Below are 27,125 nucleotides of genomic sequence, written 5' to 3'. Positions count from 1 at the left end.
AATTTCTTTTCCCTCTAAACAAAGCAATGATGTACCAACTTACAGTTGATAGCAAGGAAAAGAAAAAATTTTAAATACAAGTTTTAAAAAATATCTATGATTTAATTCCATATTAAAGCCAGGCTATCAGTGAGAAGGTATAAAACCTGAATGGAAACGAAAGGGTCCTGAGTACCAGCCCGTGAGAGACAGGGGTTTAGGTGAGAAACCATCGCAGAAAAGGTCTCCACAGGCTGAGAGTGCAACCTCTGCCCTCAAACGTTCACAAGCCACTCCCTACAACTCTTTGTTCAAAGCCTTAGCTTGGAGGGGCACCGCTCAGAGGAGACACATAGCAGCCGGTGGAGGAAATTCTCTGGGCTGAAGGAGAGGCAGCCAAAACCAAACCAGGCTCCAGAGTGGATGACGGTGAACCCAGAACCGAGAGGCCTGACCCAGCAGTAGAGCTTAACCGCCCCGCGGGACGGCCCCGGCCCCCGGCCCCCGGCCCCTGGCCCCTGCCCCGAATACACAAACAAGCTCGGACTCAGCACATGTGCAGGGGCAGGAAACTCCTGAGCTAGGCTCCCGCAGTGAAGACTTTAACGGGCGGAGAAGACTCCAGCTCCCTGCGTGAGACCCACATCCTCTCCTGGGCTGTCACTCAACCTCGGGTAATACTGGTTCAAGGAGAAACAAGGGCCCCATTGTATGGGAGCAGCAGGGGGGCCCGCCCTGCGAATCTGGCCAGAGGCCCCCTTCTGCGCGGGCTGGGCGACGTGGCCGCATGCCGGCTCCCGACAGACCGCCGGGTCAGACCCCGCCACGCAGCCGCAGCAGAGCCAGGGCCCTTCTCCCTGCGCAGCAAACCCAGAAAGACCACCAGCCCTCTCTCCCCCCTTGGCCTGTTAAACGTCTCCTCCTTCACCTGAGTGTAAGGCCCCAAACTCCGTCTTTGGGGGTCATGATCTCAAGGGTGCCAACGCCACCAGGGCTGGTCACTCAGCAGGGGCAGGCAGGCTGCGAAGCCGAGTTTGTTGCTGAACCGGGGAGACCCTGGGCTGGAACTAAGATTGGTGAGTCGGGTGCCCAGCCCCGCTGCCACTGGTTCCCTCCGCTGGCCCTCACCACCCTCTCCCCAGAAGACCTGAACTGTTAGGGCAAACTCCCCCTGCCCCTAATTACAGGCCTGGGCTTCCTGAGGAGCACACTCAGCTCTGACGAGGGGGCAGGGACCTCAGTCAGCAGACTCCTTGCCTGTATTCCTCTCCACTCGCTTTCTCTGGACTGTCTTCGAGGTGGTTTGTCTGCTGCCCAATGACAGCCTACACTCCTCCATTTCCTAGAACGCCGTATGGTCTTAGTGCCTGGCGTGCAATTCTATGGTAGTTCCAGTTTTTACATCATTTCAGAACTTCCTAGAATGGGGATGGGGGACGCAGTGCAGGCCGTGAACATACAATGTGCTCCGTTCCCCAGGGGGCTTCTAAACCAGCCTCGAGTCTCCAACAGCTCACCAGTCATCCCAGAACCTAGCCTGGCAGCACCTGTCTGTTCTTCCCAGTCAACAGCCCCTCCAAACACTGTGAAAGGGGCACTGGGAGGTGGTTACTCCCGAACAGCACGCTGGGGGCAAACCACTCGGTGCAGACCCGGAGCACAGATGCTGGGGAGCACAGACTGGCTCCAAAAGGCCTTATGTTGGTTTTCAGTGGGGCAGGGGAGCGCAGACTCTGACCATAAAAACCCTTTGTTAAAGCCCATCGAGGGCTTCAGGGGAAACAAACAAAAGCTTTGTTGTTACTCACATGTTTCAAAAGGAAACAGGATACACTGCACGATGAGTGTGGTGGGCAGGAGACAGGGAGAGCCTTCCGCAGTCGACATGTGACGTCTGTAACCACTCGGGCGCCCGCGCAGACCCGAGAGCCTGTGCAGTGGAAGTGGCTGACGGGGGACGGGGGACGATCCGCGGCAGGGCCGGCCTCGCACAGGTGCCAAGACAAGACCAGGGTCTGGGCTGCGCGTCGCCTCTCAGCCCAAAGAGGCCCTAGGCTCTGGTCTCAGTGGACTCTCCATGGGCACCAACACCACAGATACTGAACCTCCCCACCCTGAACCCAGGCCGATTTCCTAACCTTTTGGCTAAAAGAAACCTTCAAGGAAAGTCATTTTTGCTTCCTTAAGAAAATAAATATTTTCAGGAGGTCGGTCAGAAGTACGGGGGTTGGACAGGGGCAGACATGGGGCCGAAACTCCCAACGAGCTTCATGGCTCCCTCCTCCTCAGAGAATCGAGTAGGGAGTCAGGGTCCTCCCTGCGTCCACCTGTCAGATGCCTGCAACCCTGTTTCCCATCCCAGGGCTGCGAGCCCCAGGTGGTCCCAGTGACTTAGGGTAGTGGGGGCTGAAGGCTCTTGTCAAACCAGGCATAAATCCCTGTCCCCGTTTCACGAGGGAAGAAATGCAAATCAAGTTTGGAAAGCGCCCAGTTAAGATACGGGGTCACTGGAGAGCCATGTCCTCAGGCTCAGCATTTCACCAAGGGCAAGCCCGAGCCGCGGGCCGCTGCTGCAGGACAGGCACACAGGTCCTGCCCCTCAGCGCCGCCGGAAAGCCCGTGATATTCTCCAAGCGTTGGGCTCCTCGTAGCGATTGTACAATGGCTCAAGACGCTGCTGCTTCTTCTGCTTGCTTAGCTTAGTCGGGTCAGAGACCTTGAAGAAGGCAGGAGCAAACTCCACAAGCCACCGGGGGTCGATGGTGGTGACCTCGCGCATGTACTCCTTCGTGGTCAGCACCAGCTCATGGTACACCACCCTGAGGGGGACAGAGACAGGCTCAGGCCTCCGATACGCGCCCACTCCAGTCACCCTGGTCCCTGGTGGGCCACGGCTGGGCTTGCATTTGACCTTCCTACCTCTCCTGCCTGACCCTCAAGAGACTGCAGTCTCTCCTCATACAGCCACACTCCAGTACTGAGGAGGCTGCACACCTCTACCCACCAGAACGCTGCCAGGATAATGTGCCCTGGGCCTGGCTCCCACTAGTTAAATGACATAGAGCCAATCACATCTCTTCCCTGGACCTCAGCTTCCCGCTCTGTAAAACGGGACGGTGGTTTTTCAGGCTGCCTCTGCGGAACTCCGGGGCCCTGATGAGGAGCAGGGGAGCCTCAGCAGCTGCCACGAGGAGACGGGGAAAGCTAAGCCAGCAGGGCTCTACCTCTTCTTCCTTTGCCATGGTGGCCCAGTGGTCTTAAACCAGTTTACATTAGGGTAGTAAGATCACAACTTTTTTAAAATGCTACTTGAAAAAATAATTCTTTAAACGACCTCACTAAATGATTTGTAAGATCCTTCCTAGCTCTCCCTTCCACGATGTTCTCTCTCTCAAAAGGGTCTGACTGTGCCTAAGTCAGGCTTCTGCTGCCCTGGAATCATAAGCGATGTTAGAACAGGAAGTGCTGGGGGGGCGGGGCTGAAGACACGAACACAGAGTGCCAATAGAGTCACAGGTCCTCTCTGCCGAGAACGGCTCCCAGGCTGGGGCCTGCCCACCTACCATTCCGGCTGTCGGTTGAAGAGAGCACTGGAAGGGTGGATGTAGACCACCTGCTGATCGATCAGGGTCCGGTAACCCTCCTGCGGGTCTTTCTTGGCAGCGTTTCGGAAGAATCCACTGCAGATGGCCTTCTGCACTCGGACTGTGGACTTACCACAGGAAACCACATCCAGCTTGTGTCTATTGGGAAAATAAATCAAGAGAGAACAAAGATGTGAGACAAGACTATTTCCAGAGGTCCCGCCTGGCAGAGTGACGGGGCCCAGCACCCCAGCCAGCCCTGGGTACACGCAGGTGGCCCTGCCCAGTGACAGGACGGACGCGGTAAGAGCCAGAGACTCCATTTGATTTGACTAGTAATGTTCCAGAGGCTTATAAGCAAAGGATTTTTTCAACAGTAAATCATCTTCCTCTCAGGAACTTTCTGAAGTGACTCTCAGCTGCACCCTTGCATGGGGAGGAATAAAACTAAGATGGAAAAGCTACATGAAGAGAGTTACACAAGGAGTCCAGAGCTCCACGGGTATGTGCGGAGATGAACAGACATGACATTCAAGAAGTTCAACTGAAATGTGGGGAGAGACGCCAAACGTCACCTGTCCATTATGCCTAACATCTGCTTGCGGATGTCCTGGGCCCGGCGCAGAGAACGAGCCTGGATGAAGTTCTCGTAGCACCACGGGTTGGAGAACTTGTTGTTCTTCCAAGAGTTGTACACAGCCAACAGGGTGAGATGGTCTCCTTCTGTCTGGTGGAATTTGGCCTTCTTCTGATCGGCAAGGGCTTGTTTATCCTGCCAAACAGTGGGGGGAGATCATTTTCTGCCCGGCAGCTACTAGTGAACATCCAGCAGTTTTGAGGAGCACCCAGGCAATGGCTGATTTCACCAGCTTAACCGCAGCCCCACCTGAACACGGGTCCGAACGCCCTACCTTGGGCCTGTAGAAGACGTTCTGTACAGACAGCATGGACACGATGGTCAGCATTTCCTCACTGCAGCCCAGATGCACAGACATGATCAGCATTTTGCACAGCATTGGTTCCAGGGGGAATTCTGCCATCTAGCGGGAGAAGAAGAAACTACAATTTCTTCCTTGTGGAAGACCCATCTGGACTTGCCAACAGGAGACACCGGGCAGAGCGGGCAACAGACGCAACACAGGAAGTTCACCTAAGCATGATGATGTGAGATACCCATCTCTATCAGAAGATGTTGTTGTTTATTTCCCAAAGAAATCCCAATGAAAGATACATATGTTACCAAGAACATAACTACTGTTATGTAGGTTGAAATTTCGCAGACATCTTTTAAAATTAAGATGAGACTAGCCCTGGCCGGGTAGCTCAGTGAGTCAGAGCGTCAACCCAACACACCACGGCTGCAGGTTTGATCACTGGTCAGGTTGCATAGGGGACTCAACCAGTGAATGCATAAATCAGTTGAACAACAAACGGGTATTTCTCTTTCCCTCCCTCTCTCTCTCAAATCAATGTTTAAAAAATTAGGGCTAGACTCAATAATACAGGCCAAGGTCAAACTGACTGTGGATAAAATGTCTTTTTCTGTAAAGAAGGAGTCTGAACTGACAGCGGAAAATCCAGGTGAAAAACAGATATTTAGACCTGTACTCAAAGCTTATCCAGAGCCTCAGAGCTTGATTTGCACAAAAGTGAGGGAAAACTGGCCGGGGAAGCTTCCCGGAAGCACCAGAAGCGTGTCCCCTACCCTGCGTCCCAGGCGGGTAAGCAGGCCCTCGTCATCCAGCGCCCCCAGTGTGTACAGCTGCTCCATGGCTGTGATCAAGGTTTCCATCGGCGGGGCGTCCATGAAGTCGAAGGACAGCAGGTCATTGATGCCCATGGCCTAGAACAGGAGGGAAGAAAGTGTGGGATGATGGGAGGGCCAGCCCGGCCAGTGTTAACCGGGAGAGAGACGCTGGTCGCTTTCTTTCCGGTTTCTTCAACTGCAGTCAGGACGCCACTGGCAAGATAAGGAGCAACCTCCAGGGCCGGGCCACGCAAAACTCAGACTAGTAGAAAGCATATATTTTCTCAGGAAACTTTAAAAAACACTCCCTCGAAATGATAGTACATTCAATTCAACAACAAAAAGAGAACAATTAGCCCTGGCCAGGGGGTTTGGTTGGTCTGAACATCATTCACCAAAAGGCTGTGGGTTTGATTCCCAGTCAGGGCGCATGTGGGAGACAACTGATAGACGTTTCTCTCTTACTCTCTCTGTCCCTTCCCCTCTCTCTAAAATCAGTAAACAAATAAAATCAATAAAGATATCCTCAGGTGAGGGTTTAAAAAAGGACAACAACTTTCAAATTGGCAAAGGACATTAATATACATTTCTACAAAGATATAAAAATAACCAAGAAGCACATGAAGAGATACTCGACACAACTAGTAATTAGGGAAATGAAAACCATAATGGGATACCCCTCCATATCACTAGGATGGTTACTAAAAAAAAAAAAAGACATACCGTGTCAAGGATTTGGAGAAATGGGAACCGTCATGTATTGCTGGTGGGAATGGAAGACAATTTGGTGAAACCTCCGTAAGTTAAACACAGAGTCACCATTATCACCCAGCAATTCCACTCCCCGGTGTACATACACAAAAGAGTTGCAAGCTGGGTCTCAAGCAGATACTTATACGCTCATGTTCACAGCAGCATTATTCACAATAGCCAAAAGGTAAAAACCACCCAAATATCCATCAATAGATGAATGGATAGACAAAATATGGTATATACATACAACGGAGTATTACTTTCAAAAAGCAATGAAATTCTAACAGGATGCTACAACACGATGAACCCTGAAAACATCATGCTAAGTTAAGCCAGATACGAAAGGACAAATGTTTGACTCCACTTATATGAGGTAAATTCAGAGAGAAAGTAAGTAGAATGATGAGTACCGGGAGCTGGAGGGAGGAAGGGATCGTTTAGTTTAATGGGTACAGACTCTCTGTTTAGGACGATGAAAAAAAGTTCTGGAAATGCACCATGGTGATGGCTGCCCAACACATGAACTTAACACCACTGAATCAGCATTTTAAAAAGGTAGTCATGGCAATGTGTTGTGTATTTTACCATAATTAAAAAAATAATAATAAGACGATACACCAGCTCGCCCTGTCTCTTGCACACACGATTTCTACTGTGCGTCTGGGAAGTGCCACGTACCATATTTGGTGGCAGGGACACGAAGATCACTAAGACACTGTCCCTGCTCTTAGAGTTCATAATGGTGAGACACACGGACACAAAACCACAGCAATGCAGTGGAATCTGCATGCCTGGTACGAAGTAAGCAATCAATACATTTGTTAGCTAATTTGATGAAAAAAAAAAATGAATGTTGCATTATCCAAGTGTATCCACAGGGTGATGTGGTAGGACCTGAGCTTTCTGTGTCTTTCCCATAAACTGATCATGACCATAAACACAGCAGGTGTTCAATAAACATTCATTGTGTGAGTAGTAACTGTAAGGAATGATAGCAATCAGTAAGCACTGTGCCAAGTGTCTTCACCTGCGTTATCTCATTTATCTTCACAACAGATACTAACAATAGCCCTTCGGAGAGAATACAGAACAGAGAGCTGAGCAGGTAAATTTGCCAAGGACACACAGCTGAGAGCACCGCCTGCACTCCAGAGAGTGGAGCAAGTTCTTTTCTGAAGCTCTGTTTTAGCCTCTCTCACGGGGAATGAATAATAAATTACGACAGAGCAGGCTGTACCAGCAAAACGCTGGGCTCCAGGGGAGCATCAGTGTCGGGGGTGGGGAGGGAGGGGGTGTGCCATCATCTGGAAAATTACTCTTGTGGCTCTCCCTGCCAAAGGAGAATGAAGGTCCTCACTGGGGACTGAGAGAGGAAGAGCAATGATTCAGAATGACAACCAAGACCCCAGAGGGCCAGTCTGAAACCTCTACTGATACAAAGTTTTTGGACTGGGAGTTCTGCTTCCCGTTCTAAAAGAACAGAATTGGATCTGACAGCCAAAGGGATGAAGGAAGTGCATTTGTCCACAGTTTGGCACTGACTCGATTTTTCTAATATCCTTTCAGAAAATGATCCTAACGAAATCTTTTATAATCAAACATTCTGCTGGTTATTATGGTAAGGAAGAAAAACGTGTGTTCACAGCAGACAGGCCAGGCCGACTCAGCCCCAGACCACAACCATTTGCATTTCACTCCAAGGGACGGGTTCTATGAGGCTACTAAAGTATCGAATGAGGTTCATAATATGGAGATCCATTTACTAAGGCACAGGACTGGACTGTCCCACCAACCCATTCCAGAAAGAGGTTTCTACCTTGAGCGAGAGCACTGTGCTCGCTAAGTTGGTTCTCTGGATCTCCGGCACGTTGGTGGTCAGCATCTCGTCTCGGTAGGCGCGCTCCGTGTACAGCCTGTAGCACTTCCCTGGCCCCGTCCTGCCAGCGCGGCCAGCGCGCTGCTTCGCCTGAGCCTAGAGGGGTGTGCATGCGAAAGCAGCGAGTCTGTTAATAAGCATCGTTCAACGGCCCTACCCAGGAAATCCCTTAGAAGAGGGGCACTTAACTACCGGCAAAATCCAAAATAGGGTTTATTTCACTTCCTTTAGGACCATTTCCGAGACTACCAAGGTTATTACCATTCCCTCTCCAACACTCAACATTTCTGGAGAGTTTGTTGAAGTGAAACAAATGCAGAAGGAAAACAAAAGGAATATCATGAAGATCACAGAAATACACCCTCAAAATAGACTGGCATGACCTAACGGACAAAGCATAAAACAAGCATAAAATGACAAAATGCTATTCCTATGGTTACAGCCAAAAATTTAAGGGAACGAAATAAAACAGTCATCATCGTACACCAATGATGACCACAGCCGCTTTAAAAATCAGGTTTGAGACACTCAACACCAGACAGAAATGTTCACTCACATAGGTGAAAAAGCAAGTTAAAAACAATATAACATTGATTTTGTTAAAAAAAATCATTATGATATAGCCCTGGCTGGTGTGGCTCGGTGGATTGAGCGCTGGCCTGTGAAGCAAAGGGTCGCCGGTTCGATTCCCAGTCAGGGCACATGCCTGGGTTGCAGGCCAGGTCCCCAGTGGGGCACATGAGAGGCAACCACACACTGATGTTTCTCTCCCTCTCTTTCTCCCACCCTTCCCCCCTCTCTAAAAATAAAAATAAAATATTTTTAAAAGAATTAAATTAAATTTAAAAATCTATCTGTAGCTTAGCCATAGGTTGCTAAGAAACAATGAATAGCAAACCAAAGAGAGCCATTTTTTGACAAAACCATCTGTCTTACAATCGGTGTTAGGATTTACAAATTCTTTTGCCAGCTCCAGAGGATGTGATGTGAAAGGTCACGAACCACACAGGGGCAGGCGGCAATCACACACGGGGCAGACCCCACAGCCTTCCACAGACGTCTCTCCAAATCGGACAGGGCACGTGGAGCTCACTTCTCCACCCCAGCGAGTTGCCTGCACCACCCGAGAAGAGGTACAGAGCACTCGCGCTGGGGCCAGCCTGCCCAGATCCAAACCCTGACTCCACAGCTGTGAGCCCTTCACCCCTCTGTGCCCAGTCTCACCTGTGAAATGAGGACGATAATAAAATCTACCAGCGAAGGAGCAACACAACCTGCAGGTGAAAGGGACGCAGCTGGATCGAGCTAACTAGGTGCAGCCCTGACGGAGGAGGCGGACTTCTGACCTCGAGTGCATGTAAGTGCCTAGGGCAGTGCCTGCTAAGGCACTTAGTGGGCACGTAGCAAATGTCAGCCACTATTACTTACATTTCAAAATGAAAGTAGCCTGATGACTTTTTAAATGTTTATTTTTAGTGGGAAGGGAAAGAAAGGAGAAAGAGAGGGAGAGAAACATCATGTGTGGTTGCCTCTTGCACGCCCCCTACTGGGGACCTGGCCTGCAACCCAGGCATGTGCCCTGACTGGGAATCAAACCAGTGACCCTTTGGTTTGCAGGCCATGCTCAATCCACTGAGCTACACCAGCCAGGGTCTGATGGTTTTTATAAATTATGAAAGTAATCCATGCCTCGTAAAATACTTTTAGTGTTATATATAATACTAAACAATATATAACAGTACAAAGAAAGCAAGTGCACTTCAGCCGCCCGCTCAGGGACCAGCAGCACCGCTCCGACTACGTGCTTTCCGGTCTCGGGCAGGCGCCCGCACCCCGGGCACCAGTGCACACCATCCGCTTCTAAACAAGAATCGGGTCACGCTGTGCCTGCTTTTCTGTAACTCCCTTCAAAACATGTATCACGGTTCCACGTTTATGTCATTAAATATAGACACACACCCCCATGTTAACGCCACACTGCACTGCACGGCACAGACACACTGTGTTTATTAAACTGCTTCCCTTTTGAGGGAATTTTCCCAGGTTTCTTCTAACAGAAACAGTGCCGCAGTAAACATTCTCTTGCGTTACCTTCAGATACGTATTCAAGCATTTCTCACTTTCAGAGGTACTGGAACTGTTAGGTTAAGGAGATGACCTAGATTTTTGATACACTGTGGCCAAACTGCCCTCAAAGAAGGATAATCAGGTTATTCATTTTTAAATATAATTTAGGCAGGAAATTATTCCATAACTATCAAAGAAACACATTATCACCTCATGAATTGTTACTTTCTCAAATACCTCTGGCTAAGTACAGTACTTAAAAAATATGTTCTCACTGCCCTGGGCTGATATGGATCAGTGGACTGTCAGCCCGTGAACCAAAGGGTGGCAGGTTCAATTCCCAGACAGGGCACATGCCTGGGTTGGGGTCCAGGTCCCCTGTAGGGGGTGCTCAAGAGGCAACCACACACTGATGTTTCCCTCTTTCTCCCTCCCTTCCCCTCTAAGAATAAATAGATAAATAAAATCTTTTTTTTCATGTTCTTACTACCTATGTTAGATAATGTATGGTGCCAGGATTCAAACTCTTTTTTAAGTTCAAATTTTATGGGGCTGTTTTAATGTTGAAACACTATTCTAAAGATTAAAAACAACACAAAAATCTCCCTTATCTCATGAAAGCACCCAGTATCTTACCTTAAAAGCTCACCTTGGAAAACGACCAAGTTCCAAATACAAAACCATAAGCGTTTTCAGAAAGGCCCTAACCAGGACTTTCAGGAAAGCTGTGGGTAGAAACCACCCACCTGAGAAATGGGGGTCACCACGAGCTGGTCGATTCCCGTCTTGGAATTGTAAACTTTCTGCTTCACGAACCCAGGGTCCACCACGTAGTAGATGCCATCGATAGTCAGCGACGTCTCTGCAATGTTGGTGGCAATCACGACCTGCAGACGAGAGGGGCGCGGCTGGACTGAGCCCACCAGGTTCAGCCCTGAGGTAGGAAACAGGACTTCTGACCTCGAACATCTCCCCAGGGGAGTGTGCTGTCATCTCCTTCACAGGGTCAGATAGCACTTAATCTCAGTTTGGCTTCTAAGGGGCAGAAGGGGAGGTGGCTTCCTCTTAAGGGTCAGGTTGAGGGGGGCGGGATGGGAAGGGATTGTACCTAAGAGGAAAAAGTGGAAGAGAAAAAAGCAAAGGCCAATCAGAGCCAATTTCTTTCTTTTTAATGGTTTTTAAAAATACTTTATTTGTTTATTTTTAGAGAGAGGGAAGGGAAGGAGAAAGAGTGGGAGAGAAACGTCAATGTGTGGTTGTCTCTCATGTGTCCCCCACTGGGGGCCTGGCCTGCAACCCAGGCACGCGCCCTGACTGGGAATCGAACCGGTGACCCCCTGCCTCACAGGCCTGAGCTCAATCCACTGAGCTACACCAGCCAGGGCCAAAGCCAATTTCACTTGGTGCAAATGGCTACATACCTCATTCTCTACATCCAATGCCGCTTACTACAATTTTAATTTTCTAGCACCCTGGGAAAGCAGAGACTTCCTGGCATCACATGTGCCAGTGCAAAATGAGATTTTTCTTCCCCCACGGGGACATCTGGACTGCAAAATGGGCTGTTTGTGTGTGTGGAACAAGAGGGAGTTGTTTTTTTTCCTAATCATAAAAGGAACCACGAGGCAGCAGAGGAATTTCACGGCTGGTGTGTACGCGGCAGTGTGTGCGATCTAGAAGATTATTGGTCTCCGCTTGGCACTGCCACTGCTCTTCCACCCAGAGGTTCAGCTAATAAAACACAATTGCTCGGAAAAAGCACTGCTAGGAGACGCCAGAACACCTCGCACCGTGCCAGCACCTTCCTGGCCCTGAGAGGCTTCCACCTGCCGCAGAGCGACAGAGCCCCTCAAAAAGAAGTCAGTCAGAAATGGAACAGACAGGAGGCGCCACCGCCCTCCCCACACCTGCTCCTCCTCCGTGCTTCCCTCCTCAGCACCACCTCGCGTGCAGCCGCCCGAGCCAGATGCCCGGGAGCCATGCCTGACGTCTCCCCCGCCCTTGTCCCCTGCACTGCCGGGCATCCACTACGCCTTGTCCAGTCTAATGCTTTCATGGTGTTCAAACCCATCTGTCTTCCATTCCTGGGGAAAGGAAAACACACGTACACACAGAAACTTGTGAATAAGTGTCCACAGCAGCGTTATTCATCATAGCCAAAACGTGGAAACAACCCAAACGCCCATCAACTGATGAATGGAGACAAAATGTGGTTCATCCACATTCCACAACAGAGTATTATCTGACAACAAAAAGAAATGGAACTACAACAGAACATTATTTGATGATAAAAAGAAATGAAGTAATTATACATGGTACGACATGGACGAACCTTGAAAACATGCTATGTCAGAGAAGCTAGTTACCAAGGACCACATACGTACGACCCCACTTATGTGAAACGCCCAGAACAGGCAAATCGAGAGACAGAAAGTTGACTGGCAGTTCCCACAGACTGAGCAGAGGAGTGAATGGGGAGTGACGGCCAAAGGGTACAGGGTTTCTTTTGGGGCTGATGAAACTGTTCTGAAATTGTAGTGATCAGTGATTAATCATTAATTACTACTAGTAATAATGGTAATTAATGATGGCTTAATTCTGTGAATACACTAAGTTGTATACTTTAAAGGGGTAAATTGCGTGGCATGTAAATTGTATCCCAATAAAGCTGTAACCTAAAGAAAACCCACCTGTCTCTTTTCCCATCGCCATCGCCTGCCATTCGCACGCCGCCAGTTCCCGCCCCTGAAACAGCCCGGCCTCTCACCTCTAGGCTGTGGCAGGCCATTCTGTCTACTCAGACCACACGCCCCTCTGCCCTGCTGGCTTACGTGAACACTCGCACGTCCTTCGAGACTAGCTTAGATCCTTACTCCCCCTAAGAGTCCTGGGCTGGGTGCTCGCCCCCTGGGTAGCCAGAGCACCAGCGCACTTGCGCACTGTACATTACGGGCCTGTCTGCTGGGGGGGTGCCTCATGGCAGAGGGAGGCCAGTCCTCGGACTGCCGGCCTGGCGTCCACCCCGAAGCCTGGAAGACGCTCAGAAACATTTGTTTCCTCGAGGAAAGGAGGAGAGGAGCAGCAGCCATGTAGGAAACCCTCACTCCTTAACAAAGTGGCTGGACCAGTCTCTAGAACATACTAAACAGGACTTGTACACGTCTAAGCCGTCCCCGTTAGGGCCAGCGGCACACGCCACATGGTTTCAGAACACAAGGGAGCTTCGCTTCTGCCCAGGGTTACCTTTCTGCTGCCAGGAGGGGCTGGGTCAAAGATTCGGGTCTGCATCTCGCTGGGAAGAGCAGAATACACTGGGAGGATAATCAGCTCGGGAACGTCAGGCCCCAGGGATTTCATTCTCTCATACAGGATCTCGCAGGCAGTGTCGATCTCTTCTTGACCAGTCAGGAAGACGAGGATGTCGCCTAAGAAGAGAACAGGGGCATCGACTTACTTTCTGTGTGTGTGTTCTATCCAAAGGCCACAGGGACATCAGCAGACTCCAAATGACAGAAAATACACCCAAATTCCGACCTCTAATAAACCAAGCGGTTTTCATCTGTCCACGTCTATTCCATTTATTTATAATTTGTGTCTGTGTTTAAATAGGTGCATTTAAACCCTGCACACCATGATTTACATTTTCATCACCGTCATTTCACGCATGCGAGCCTGACACACTTAAAGAGCCGAGTGAAAAAGATACCCACACGAGGACTCTGACCTAGGAGGGAACCACGCTCTCGCCCCCACCTGGTGGCTCTGTCAAATGGATCTGCATGACCGTGATCAAGCTGGCGTCCAGATAATCCGTCTCAGGCTCCTTCGTGTACAGAATTTCTACTGGGTATGTTCGACCGGGGATGGTGAAGATGGGAGCTTCATAGAAGTACTGAGAAAACTTCACTGCGTCCAACGTGGCAGAAGTGACGATCAGCTTCATGTCCTGCCGTTTCTGAACTGTCTGAAGGAAAGTATGCTGCGTCTTACTAACAAGATCTACCCAAGAATTCAGTTCCCCAGAGCTCGGAGGGTCACCAGAGCACCCGGTTACCTTCTTCAACAGTCCGAAGAGCACGTCGGTGTGGATCGTCCTCTCGTGCGCCTCGTCCAGCATGATGATCGCGTACTGGGTGAGGTCGGGGTCAATCAGGCACTCTCGCAGCAGCATGCCGTCCGTCATGTACTTGATGACCGTCTCGGGGCTGGTGCAGTCCTCAAACCGAATGGTGTAGCCCACCTAAGGCGGAACGGAAGTCGGAATCTTGGACACAAACCCCTCACTTGCACAATCCCCAGACAAGACTTCAGCCCAACTGGACCGTTACCCATAACCTTAACAGACAAGAATTTAACCAAGATGTACAGTGACTTCCTCACAGTAACATCAGCTTTGGACTTGATGCCAAACACATCAACACTGAGAACTAGAACTGCCTCTCCCTCAGGAGAGAAAGAGGTCCCGCTGTCAGCATTTTACAGACAGAGACCTGTGCCTCTGTGCCTTCGGGCGTCTACAGAGCAGCTCCACTTCCCACTCACCTCCTGGCCTAAGCAACACCCAAACTCCTCTGACACTCTTTTGGCCACAGACATGGCCGCCACCCTCCGGGGCTGGGTGCAGCCGATCTTGCCCCGGGAAGTGTAGCCGGCCTCCGCCAGGTACTGGGTGATCTGCGTGGTCTTCCCAGACCCCGTCTCTCCGATGACGATCAGGATCTGGTTGTCATGGACGGCCTGAAAGCAACAGAATACGGGTATGGTTATTAAAATTTGCCGCGCGTTACTATAAATGAAATAACTAATGCTTATGTTCTAACAGTAAAGGAGAAAAAGGGGACACAATAATACACAAGTAGTAAAATTACTTTTAAATTACAGGGTTTAAACTACTTTTAATTGTGCACAGAAAAAAACAATAATGATTTTCCTATGGACAATGCTCTTTATTTTAATTGCATGTATAACTCAAATTTAAAATGTTAAACTTTATGGTTCCCTTTTTTCAACTGACTCAAACATTTTTTTTAATTTATTAGTTTTCTTAAATTCATAAAAACAAAAGATGCTAAAACCATAAATTACCACCCAAACCTCCCTAATATATACATAGCTTTTTTTAAGTACTACACGCACACAGTTAGAGTTCAACACTAAATAAAAACGAACACACAGGACTCCTTTTTACTGTCAGTCCCAAGTCTCCAGCGTCTCACCCCCAACTGTCATCTCATTTTTACAGTTTATAACAGCAAAGGGTTGCCACTGGCCTACATGTCCACTAACTAATACAAGGACTATTTAAACAAGCCAGAGCACATCCACATAAGAGCACTAAAAAATAATAATAAATAAGGAACAATTTCTGAGCTATGTCATTAAGGAAGAAGACAAATGCAGAGTATATACCATGCTGCCATCTAGAAACACGCGGTACATATAAAACACGTCACGTCTGTGTGTTACTTACGTATGTATATATACATATATACATATGAGACGCTACTGAAAGCACTCACTGAAAATTCACTAGTAAACTCAGATGCCTCAGGAAACTCGGTCTTAAAGTCAGGTCTCCAGAAAATGGAAATAAGTACCTGAAACAGAGCCCGGCCTCTGTGGGGTTGCTGGCTGAGCACCCGTTTTGCTCACTGCCCGGAGCCGCTGGTCCGTGCAGCACGACACTGTCCACCCGAAACTGCTCTAGGGCCCCCCAGTTCAAGCAGATTTATTTCCTCGTAGGAATAAAGCGTGTACACTAATATACCATTTTTAAAAGTACTTGGAAACGTTCTGGTTTTCTTCCCTATCCCCTTTGGAAAAGCCACCTTAAATGTGCACATATCTGTCCAACGGATTCCAATTAAAACGTTACCTTTCTCTTCTCTAGAAAAGCCCCGACTCGCCCACCACACGGGCCTTCTTACCTGGACCAACTGCTCCTTCAGTTTGTAGATGGGCAGGCTCTCTCTCTGCTCAATGATTGACATCTGGGTCTTTTTTCCGTAAGAAGCTTTGTTGCCCCCAAAGGCGTGCTTCTTCCACTCAGGAATGTCGTTGGGCATCATCCCAATGCCCCTCATGTTGGCTGCAATCTGCCTGCCTTCCGCTGCAGAGGAAACAAGCAACTTGGCACTGTCCTCAGGCTCCCCCACGGTCCCCTCCTCCACATTCACCCAGTCCCATTTCTCCGGTACACCCCTCCTTTGTTAGCTCGGGGTTCAAGCTACCATTCTCTCCCCTCCGAACCGTTAGGATAAAAGCCTCCTAATTCATCTCACGTGCCACCTCCAATCCATTCTACAGCGCACCCTCAAAATCCTTTGGAAATGCAACTGATTGTGCCCCCTGCTCAGAACTTGGCAACATTTCCCAGGGGACTTCGGAATTGCGCCCCAATTCCTAACACCACCTACGAAGTCCTGGCCTTCCACCGCTCGTCCCCCACTGCGCGCCCTGTACTCCAGCCACACGGGTCTCCTTCCCCACCTCCCAGCCCCGGCACTTCAGCCCGGATCAGAACACATTCCCTAATCCTGCCCGATCCCCTTTAACTAACGGACTAAGTCCTGTCTCTCCTTTGGTTCTCAGCTTTCCCAGGGAGCTGGCCCACCACAGCCGACCACAGTACCTGTACTTCTTCATGCGGCACTGGTCATGACTTAGTTATTTGGTAATTATTGGACATATATAATCATTCTCACTAAATTGTAAGCCTCATAAATGCAAGGATGGTGTCTAATTCACAGCTGTATCCTCAGTGGCCTAACATAAACTAATAAAATGCTTGTTATGACTGTATCTGCCAGCAGTTATATTTACTGTACAAAGAATTATATAAAAAAGGAGGTTTCAAAGCTGTATGATTTTTAAGTTACTTAGAAGAAAAACTCAGCCAATCTAATAATTTGGCCAGGGTTATTGAAACATTTTTTACTTTAAACATGTTTGAGAAACAGCCCTGGGCAGTGTGGCCCAGCGGACTGAGCGTCGCCTGCAAACTGAAACGTCGCCGGGTTAATTTTTTTTTTTAAGTGCCCACACCCTCCTAGGGTCCTACCATCAGGCAGAGGATCAACCCAATGTTTGTTGAGTCCCATGGGAATAGAGTCCATCTCGGCCTCCCGCTGGGCCTGCTTGAGCTCCCGTCTTTCTTTGGCCAGGGCACTCTGCATCATGGCTGCTTGGGACAGGGAGCCATCCGGGTTCTAGAGCACACAGGGCAGAGCGGCACCATCAGAATGGATCTCAGCACACAGCAAATGTCCAGGGATAAAGTGCAGGTGTTCAACCATTTGAATCTGAACAATGAGACCCATCTATAAGAAAGTTCATATTGACTTACCAGACTACATGAAAAAAATAAATGGTAGTGAATTCAGAGAAAATGAACGAATACCATGATAAATCATAAAGGAACTGAGGTGGCTGGTTTAAAGAGGAGACCCCCCAAGAAAGACAGGACATATAGGAAAGGGGTAGAAATTCTTCTGTATGGACCAAGAACTAAAATGAAGACCAATGGACACTTCAGTAAGAGATTTCAGTTCCGCCAGAAGAACTAATGGTCAGTTCCACCTGAGGATGCAACGAGCCTCCGCTGGTGAGTCCCCTGTCACCAGCAATGTCAAGCAGAAGACCACATGGAGGACCACTGTAGGAGGATTCACGGGTGAATATGAGCACTGAGTGGGGGGCTGGGCGGGGACACTAAGCTACCCCTTTCCCGAGCCTAAAATTTCATCTCCTCTCACAGCTCCGCCCCCCACAACACCCGGTGCCACCGCTCTCTCAGGGGCCAGCAACAACTGGCCACGTGAACCCTGCCAAACTGCCTCTGAACCCGCAGGGCAATGATCCAAGGCTGAGGCAACGGCCACAGCAGTGGGTCAAGCACACATTTACCACTGCTTCCTCCTCCCCAAAAAACCACTAAAATGAGAGCAAAATAATCAAAATGCCGAAAGACAACAAAGTCGGTATCTTTTCAAAACAAAAACATTCAAGGCCCTAACCAACAGTCAATAGTGCCTCCTGGGGCCCGAGTCCCGCTCACTAGGGTCCGATGACCTGCTCTGGAAACCAGGACCGTCCCATGAAGACAAGCCCAGACCAGCGCCCCCGAGTTCCTTACCTTGACGATTTTAATAGGGCTCATGTCCATGCTTTGCTTGGTGTGCCCTCTCAGGAACGGGGGCTCTTCCTCAACCAGCTCGATCTCAAGGTCCTCATCTAAAAGTCCCCCAGAAAACAATTAGCCAAAACAAAGTGACCAACTATTTTCACCAGAATAATTAATTTCCATAAGCACCAGCAACGTTTCTCGAAGGTGGCTCCCAAGGTCAAAGCACAGCAGTGCACGGAAAACCATAACCCAGGCGTCTGCTCCCCTGACTCTCCAGCCCAAGAACTAATCAGAGCTACTGTCAAAACAAGTTAAGCCTGTGGGAAAACGCCATTCTGACATTCTGGATGGCACGAAGGCACCTGCCATCCAACTTCACCGCAGGGTTTACCCTTACCCTGGCCGGGTGGCTCTGTTGGTTAGGCTGTTGCCCCAATATGCCAAGCTTGCAGGTTCAATCCCAGGTCAGGGAGCATACAAGAATCAACCAATGAATGCGTCAGTAAGTGGAACAACTCAGTGTTTCTATCTCTCTCCCCCTCTCTCTAAAATCAATCAATAATAGTAACAGAGTTTACTCTTAACCCACAATAGAGTGGCAAAGAAAAAATTAAGTTGGACAGTGGGATTATACCAAATGCTGGCAAGAATGTGGAGCAACAGGACGTCACTCACACTTAGAGTAGAAAAGTAAATTGGTACCGAGGCTTTAGAAAACGTTTCTCACTGCCTGGTAAAGCTGAACACACACACTTCCTACCAGCCAGTAACCTTCTACACACGGAGGAGAAGGAGAAAGTCTTGCACATGTGCAGTAAGAGACAAATATAGGAACTTTATGATAGTATTGTCCATAATGGTAAACAAAAAAACAGAAACAGCCCTATACCCACCAAAAGTAAAATAGATTAATTATGGTAAACTCATGTAGAGTACCACGCTACAGCAATGAAAACAAGAGAAATGCAACTACAAAATCAACACAGATAAATAGCAAAAGAATGATAATGAATCAAGAGGATTAGGTTCAAAAACAGACTACTGTTTAGGGACAAATACATAGATGGCAGACCGCTGAGGCAGAGTGAGGAGATGACGAACACAGCTTTTAGGATAAGAGGAGCAAGAGAGAGATCAATCGGGGGCACGGAGGGGCTGCGAGGCGCTGGTACAGCCCTCCTCACGGCAGGCGTGCAGATGCTCATTTAGGTGTTTGTTCATCACTGTTGCATACATTATACACGCTCCATTATACAGTTTACTTCACAGTTTTTTTAAATTGTTAATGGACTGAGTTAAAAGTTGTTCCCTTGTGGGAGGTGGTAGGTGGAGATGGAAGAGGATAATGGGGGGAATAAACGGTGATGGAAAAAATACAAAAAGATAAATAAATTTTAAAAAATAATAAAAGCTGTTTCCAGGGCAACTCAGAAGTAATCTAGGTGGACCCAGGACTTTCAGAATAATTACTAAGAATATGAGACCAAATTTAGTCCCCAAAATATAACTTTTTACATCCTGGAAACACAAGCAACAAGCGTAACCACACACAGACGTTTGCCGTAAAGGTGAATCTTTGTTTCCGTCACGGAAACAACCCTTGTGCTCTGATGAGCGGTGACACCCAAGGAACAGGTGACTCGGAACCCCCGGATTAAAACACAAATAAACCCCCTCATCCCACGGCCCAACTTGCCAACCGCCTCCCGACCCGTCACCCTGCCCGAGCCCAGCGGCTGGTCACCTTCTTCGTCGTCCACCTTCGGAAGAATGCCGGTCTCTTCGTCAAAGTCTGGAAACTCTTCTTTGGAGAGAACGTTGGCAGCAATCATCTAGTCAAAGGGCAGAGGCAGCGTTTATAACTTGCTAGAATCAAAACGCTTGGTTGGGAAGAGAGTCAGCACAGAGGTTTAGTGTAGGAAGCCCAGGTTTTTCCTCGTGTGACCAGGTCCGCAGAGCCCAAACATCAAAACTCCCACCCTGGGGAGCAAGGCAACATGCTGCCCGCGGCTCGAGCGCCTCCTCCCCAGGGAGAGCTACGTCTAACTCCGCTCCTGCCCCTGGTCCACGGCTCTCTGCACGTGCCTTACTATGTAACCTGTGAACCTTAACAGTGTTTTATTTCAATTTGTCTCCGCCACTGGACTTGGAGTTCCTCAAAGGCAGGGACCGTGATACTTCGGTCTTTGTAGCACCTATATAGTACCTGGGACTCGGATGTTTACTGATAAGTGATGAAAACAAGAACAAAAATTTACGTAGCATGACCAGATGCAGGCACTAACCTAGGAGCTTTACTTCTGTCAACTCACTCAATCCCCACAAGGCTGTTTTCACAGACAAGTGCGCTGAGGCACACAGATGTGGGGTACCTTAGCTCAGAACCACACAGCCAATAAACAGCCAGGATGCAGCCGGCCATCAGGCTCCAGGGCCCACTCTCCCAGCCACCGCGCCACACGGCTCCGCGGCAAGAGCGAAGGGCCCACCTGCTTGATCTCCCACTTCTCGGGGTCGGAGATGCGGGTGAGGCGCTTGCGCTCCAGGGAGTCGTCCTCCACTTCGGGGGCACTGACGAGGGAGAGATGAGTGGGTCTGTCCGGATTCCTCATCGAGGTCTCCTCATTGGCCTCCCCAACGAGATTTCGTCGTCGATTTGGGTTTAGATCCTCTCCGGTCTCTTGATCCACATCCTAGGGCACAAAAACAAGGAGGCCAGCTCCCCTGCTGTCTCTGTGTCTCCTGGGCCACCAGACGTGGTAACAGGCTGCACGTCTCACCTACCTTCATGCTCAGACTGGTCTTGGTCCCAGTGAAGGACAACACTTTGACCTTGACTCTCTGGCCTTTGCTCACCACGTCAGCCACGTTGGCCACACGGCCCTCCCGCCGGAGCTCCGAGATGTGCACCAGGCCTTCCCAGCGCTTCCTGAGGGAGGGGCAGACACCTTTGGAGCATGCCTAAAATACCTTTTCCCCAACAGATTCCCACCCCTGTTGAGCCTGACCGAATGGAAAGGGTCTTAAACTAAAAAGAAAAGTACCAAGGAGGTGGTCAGACAACAGAGAAGCATTATATTGCTACCGCCCTCCGTCCCAAAGACGTGGGGTGGGGGAGGGAGGGGATGACGACAAATTCTGATCTGTCGCAAAAGAGCAGAACTCCTGAAGGCAGAGGGAAAAATAAATGGCTCTATGCCACTTCAAAGATTAAGTCAGCTTCTAATAACCTGATATGGCCAATGTGATTAAAGTATCACTAATCACACTAACTTTTTGGAGTGTGAAAATCCCCGGCGATAAGGTGTGCCCACCGCTGGTGTGAAAGAAGACACCGGCCATTACCTTAGGCCCTCCAGCTGCACGAAGCATCCAAACTGCATGATGCTGGTCACTTTGCCATTGTAAATGTCCCCGATGGCAGGCTCTTCTGGGGGAGGGCGGTCCACATGCTTGTCCCGCCATCTGTCCAGATTCCTCTCTCCATACTTGTCCCGGTCCTTCCGGTCTTTGAGGGGACTCTGACTTCTGCTCCTGGACCGATACCTAGACTTCCCTTTATTCCTCTCCCGGGTCCTGGAACGTGATCGAGAGCGGGACCGGTGTCGCCGCTTGTGGTCTCTATCGCGGTCTCGTTCTCTGTCACGGTCGCGCTCCCGTTCACGCTCCCGCTCTCGCTCTCGACTCCGACTCCGCTTCTTCCTCTTTGTCTTGTCTCTAGTAAATCAAGAAACACCTGGTTAAAAAAGAAATCCACCCAATTTCTTGCATCCCCAAGCACCCAGCACGGTGCCATGCACATGCTTAAGTGACTTCTAAGACTTAAAACTGAATTAGAGCTTCAATAACTATGACATCCCTGCAGGTCAATAAGAATGAGGCCATAAACATATTTAGATTTCTATCTTCTAAACATCTTAGCATTTGCTACGTAAATACTCTTGACAGAGAGCAAAAAAGAGATCCAACAATATGATAATGGCCAGTCCAGATTCTATAAACTGGCCTAAAATCTTGCTTGGCTGGCCTACAAAATTCAACTGTCAGAGTACGCGAAACTTCCAAAGGACAGGACAGCGAGGACGGACCGGTGCTCGGCGTCCCGTGGCTTCTCCGGGCCGGCTGCACTGGGCATCAGAGCCTCGAGCGCTTTCAGGACATTCACAGCGACTTTCACGTCGTCCTCATCCAGCATGGTCTGCAGAGGCGGGAGGCAAAGAGATTAGGAGGAGAATGGGACAAAAAACATCACTCAAAAAAAAAAAAAAAAAATCACTCAAGAATCTGTGCTTCAGGAGCATTTGAGATCTTACTTCCCAACACTGACCTGAGTTTGGTTCAAATAAACACTTAAAAAAATAAAAAATAAAAAAAAAGAATCTGTACTTCGGGTACCACAAATCCAGCCCCTACATCGCTGACCACTTCTGTGAAGGAAGCAGAAGGGGGTGGAGTTTTCCAACACAACCTAAGACAGAGGCAGAGGGTCGGACAAAGGCTCTTGGCGGTCGTTTCTCCATTTGGCAGATCCCCTCTGTCCGTAATACAAGGTGAAGGGAGGAAATTAGATGTCACCCCTTCTGTGAAAGCACGCAGGTGATGATTACAAACAGAAAATAGATGCTAACATTTTTAAAAAGCAACTCTCCCACTGTGACCAGTGTGGCTCAGTTGGTTGGGCCTCCCCTTCCGCAAAGCAAAAGGTCAACAGTTCACTCCCCATTCAAGGCACATGCCCGAGCTGCAGGTTCATTGCCCAGTGCGTGCAAGAGGCAACCGATCAATGTTTCTCTCCCTCTCCTTCTCCCTTCCATCATCTCTCTCTAAAACTAAATAAGTAAAATACTTTTTTTAAAAAAATAACTTTCTCTGTGCTTCCTTCTCCCTTTTCACCTAATTTTTTTCATACTTCTCATCAGTATCAGCTATATTCTATACTTACTTACTTATTTATTGACTGTCTCCTCTCTGCTAGAGGTGTTTATGTGTTTACTTCTTAACTCCGCCTCAGTACTAGAATATAATAATCTCCAAGAGGGCAGAAACTCTAATCTATTTTGTTCACTGCTATATTCCTGGTACTTAGAACAGTGCTTGGCTCATAGGAGATACCCAATGAGTACTTGCAAAAATGGAATTTAAAAACCAGAGCATTTCCAAAATCGGACTTCCAACAAGAAATGGAACAAAAATACCCTACTTCGCACATTGGGTATCTCTCCCAGAGTCTTAACTCACTCACACCTGTTTCATGTACCCAGTCCTGCTTCCCACAAGTCCTAACCTCATCTCCCTCAACTATCGCTCTCCGAACCCTCCGACACTGTTCTACACGTACGCACTCAGAGAGTGGTCACGCACTTTCGCTTCAAGAAATATGTTACGCCAGGGGAACACAAAGGAACATAATTGATTTTCTCTCCCTCTCTCCTTCCCCCTTCCCCTCTAAGATTTAATAATAAAAAAAAGAAATATGTTACAAGAAAGATAAACTTGAAATTAATAACTAATTAAAAAAGAAAAAATTTGTAGCTAATGAGACTGAGAAAAGGGCGAGGGGAACATGCAGTTATGACAGACATTCTCAAAAGGCATCTCACCCGCACGGAGGGGTTGTCCGGTTGGCAAAGGACAGGGAAGAGTTCCTTCAACTTTTCTTTTTCAGTTTTGGGTTTAACAACCGGATCTTATTTCATCAAAGAGCATGAAGGAATGAAAAAAAATAAATATATATATATACATTTATTTAACATTCTTAATAATTAACAAATGAACTTTGACATTATATTTGCATGAAACTAAAACCAGAACATGGAACTTTTCTATACATGACTCATTTAACTCATACATGTTACTGTAAACATACTTTAACTTTCTAAAAAAGCACTGAATACAAAATCCTCAAAAACCTATGTAAGCACGGGGAGGTGCACCAATATTCATTTGGTTGGTTACATCTTATAATTCTTACTATTTTAATTTTGTCTTAAAACACTTGAAAACAAAGTATTTTTGCAAAATTTATTCAAACAATTACTTGTTTCAGCAGCTGCTACAAGAGAAACAAACACAATATTCTTAACGGTTAATAAAAGAACTTCGACCCTAGATGTACGTCAAACTAAAAACGGAACGCTGACGGTCTACACCATTCAGGAGGCGAAGCTCGGGTGGAAACTGCTCACCTTTGCTAGTGGAAGGCTTTGCTGGAGGCCGCATGGTTTGTATGAGACGCAGCAAGTTGCTAATAAGGGAATCCTTTGAAAAGAAACAGAGCAAAAATTGTCAGCCCCTGGGTCAGTGCTTAAAAACACTAAGGAAAGGGGTGTCCTTTAGAAAAGGGTAGTTACTCCTGTCTGCTCCGCTTTCCTGGAAAGGTGTCAGGAAATCCAGAGACACCACCACGTTTGGAGACACAAAAACATTACACACTCAGTCAGTACTCAAACCACTGTACATCTGAAACCGACACAGAGTAACAGTAAATGAAACTGTTACTGAAACATACAGAAATAAAAAATATCGCAAACTTAATGTTGTGTTTGATTGGCCTGCACAAGTTGTTTCCTTTCTCTATCAAAACCCTAATTAAATCCTATGAAAACTAAAATCTCATAGTGACATTGAAATAGAACAGGGGTCTCCAGACATACTCACCGTGAATTCTGCACCATTTTTCACAAGGGAAGCCTTAAAAGTATCAAAGGTGGTGTTTTTCTCAGCAAGACTGATCACAAATTCAGCTGCAAATGAGAAAAGGGATTAAAACAAGAAGAATGGAGACCTGAGCAAAAAAATCAGTTCCAAGCATGCTATGAATGAAAGTAATTAGGCTACAAGTCATAAAAGCCAAAGACCATGGTTCATTATGGGTGAAGAAAGAGAATTTAGACTACTGAGACAGATTATCCACATACGTCCTAGTTATTTTTTTTAAAGATCTAATTGGCTTTATTGAATGATTCATGAATCAGGCAACATCCCATCAAGTAAATAAAAAGTTACTCTTGTTCTAGTGAGTTTTCATAAATGAAAAGCTATAACTACCAAATGGCTCACCAGACCTGTGAGTGAATTTAAGGGCTGAAGACCTTACTGTCCCATATCACGGTAATCTCTTCTCATGAAACTACTAGCTCACTAGCCAGAGGCAACAATATCCAAAAGCATAAGCCTATGCAACACACATACACACACACACACACACACACACACACACGACACACGCATAGGATGCATTCTACAGCTTCTGGAGAGCCAGATTGTACACATGAGGGCTAGGCACCTGCTGGATGGTACAATCTCCAAGTTGACAAATGACAAACCTGACCCCAAAATCTTTCTCTGCAAACCTGCCTAGTTCTTGAAACTTATAATATTAGAGCTACTTACTAATTAAGAGATTTTCAGGAGAGAAGTGCATTTTATGATAGGCTGAGAGACCATTCAAAGTGTAAGTTTTATCCTGGCTGGTGTGGCTCAGTGGACTGAGTGCCCACCTATGAACCAAAGTGATTCCCAATCAGGGAACATGCCTAGGTTGTGGGCCACGTTCCCAGTAGGGGGCGCCTGAGAGGTAACCACACGTTGATGTTTCCCTCTTTCTCCCTTCCCCCTCTCTAAAGATAAATAATATCTTAAAAAAAAAACCACAACTGTAAGTCTCACAAGGAAATCTGAATGATTTAATCTAGATTTAACCCTAACAAATAACGACATGAATAACGAACATAAATTAGTCCGATCATACCATTTCCGCGCTGGAATTTGCCTTTACCCTTTTGATGGCAGTAAGTGAAGGCCAAATGCCATCGGGTCAGGCTACATGGACATAAGTTAGTAACAACAGTGTCGCCGGTTAAGACCGTTTAACTATGTACTACATGCCAGGACCTATGCTCAGTGCTCCACACGGATTGTCCCCTGATCTGCACCGCATCCCTCTCAGGCAGGCAGTGTTGGGGCGCAGGGCAGGCTGCCCCAAGGTACCCCACAATGGTATACTAATTACTTTGAATTAAAGTTACTCAACAAGCAGCTGATGCAAGAAGAATCATGTCTACCACCATCACCATCACCATTACGTGACTGCTGTTATTGTTGTTAACACTGGTTAATTATCTGGAGTTACAGAAGCTTAAAAACAGAAGCAAGCAGCGATGGCCGCTCTTTCACCCACAGCTCTGCCTGGAGGGCTCTCAAGCGGAGGCCACCGCCGCAGGTTCCCTCTGCCCAAGTCTCTGTGACAGAGAAAGACTCATTCGGACAAACACATTCAGCCCTTCAGCCCCACTTCTCTTTCCGCTTCCCTCGAAGCTCAAGCCAGAGAACGCAGGAACTTCCCCGAACTCACCCAGATCCTTGTCGTTGATCCCCAAGTGGTTATCCAGCTCGGTGCAAACCTTCGACACTAAAGACAGATACTCGAGTTTGGCGAGTTCTTCCGCCGGGCCTATCTCCATCCCGGCTACGGCCCCTGCCATGGCCACAGCCACTGCCATGGCCACAGCTTCCCCCGCCTCCGTACCGACGATTTTTGGGGCTGCTACAGCCTGACCCCAGGTTTCATTTCCGGGTCGGCGCACATTCCTTTTGTTTACGGTAAATTGAAAATACCAGGAACTTCTAGGAGATAACCGGATGAACAATAGAGATCAGAACGGAAGTGCTTAAGGAAGGGATGGTCGAATGGGTTACGCTGCGCATCAGCGGGCGCCCTCTACAGGCCAGGCTGTTTATGGCGGCCTCTCGCGCCTGGAAACGCCCACTCAGCGCGCTCCCTCCCTGCGTCGGCAGAGGGCGACAGTGGCCTGCGCAGAGGGCGCCAGGGAGCGGTCGCTACCCGCCCGCGCCTGCGCTTGAGAACTCTTGAAAAATGAACCCGAATGCAAGGGGGAAAAGCAAAAGTTGCTTTACAATATAGATCCCTATATCCCCAGGTATTTGTCTCAGTACTATCCCAAGCGACTTTGTAACAAACCAGCAGGCAACGGA

The 27,125-nt window shown here is 48.2% G+C and overlaps 1 protein-coding gene across 2 annotated transcripts; it reads right to left on the bottom strand.

Moving 5' to 3' along the window:
* Positions 1-75: 75 nt before the first annotated feature.
* On the bottom strand, positions 76-26,771 carry DHX8 (DEAH-box helicase 8). Of its 2 annotated transcripts, none has more exons than XM_053659612.1 (23): positions 26,485-26,771; positions 24,789-24,874; positions 24,317-24,389; positions 23,732-23,817; positions 22,220-22,329; positions 21,477-21,848; positions 20,916-21,060; positions 20,621-20,824; positions 19,876-19,963; positions 18,141-18,238; positions 17,067-17,214; positions 15,934-16,115; positions 14,549-14,743; positions 14,061-14,246; positions 13,760-13,970; positions 13,250-13,431; positions 10,753-10,893; positions 7,880-8,035; positions 5,269-5,406; positions 4,475-4,603; positions 4,139-4,335; positions 3,543-3,722; positions 76-360 (listed from the first exon to the last, which is right to left on the bottom strand). In XM_053659612.1, the coding sequence occupies exons 1-23, from the start codon at positions 26,630-26,632 to the stop codon at positions 291-293; spliced, it is 3,525 nt and encodes a 1,174-aa protein (XP_053515587.1). In that variant the 5' UTR covers positions 26,633-26,771; the 3' UTR covers positions 76-290. The 2 variants fall into 2 exon arrangements, with proteins under 2 accessions (XP_053515587.1, XP_037000554.2); XM_037144659.2 differs by lacking the exon at positions 76-360 and adding an exon at positions 576-2,798.
* Between the last annotated feature and the right edge of the window lie 354 nt (positions 26,772-27,125).

The sequence above is a fragment of the Artibeus jamaicensis genome, unplaced genomic scaffold, assembly GCF_021234435.1.
Source record: "Artibeus jamaicensis isolate MK-2021 breed Jamaican fruit bat unplaced genomic scaffold, CSHL_Jam_final contig_2259, whole genome shotgun sequence".
Lineage (NCBI taxonomy): Eukaryota > Metazoa > Chordata > Mammalia > Chiroptera > Phyllostomidae > Artibeus > Artibeus jamaicensis.
The sequence above is the reverse complement of the archived record's forward strand: the minus strand, read 5'-3'. Positions and strand labels throughout refer to the sequence as shown.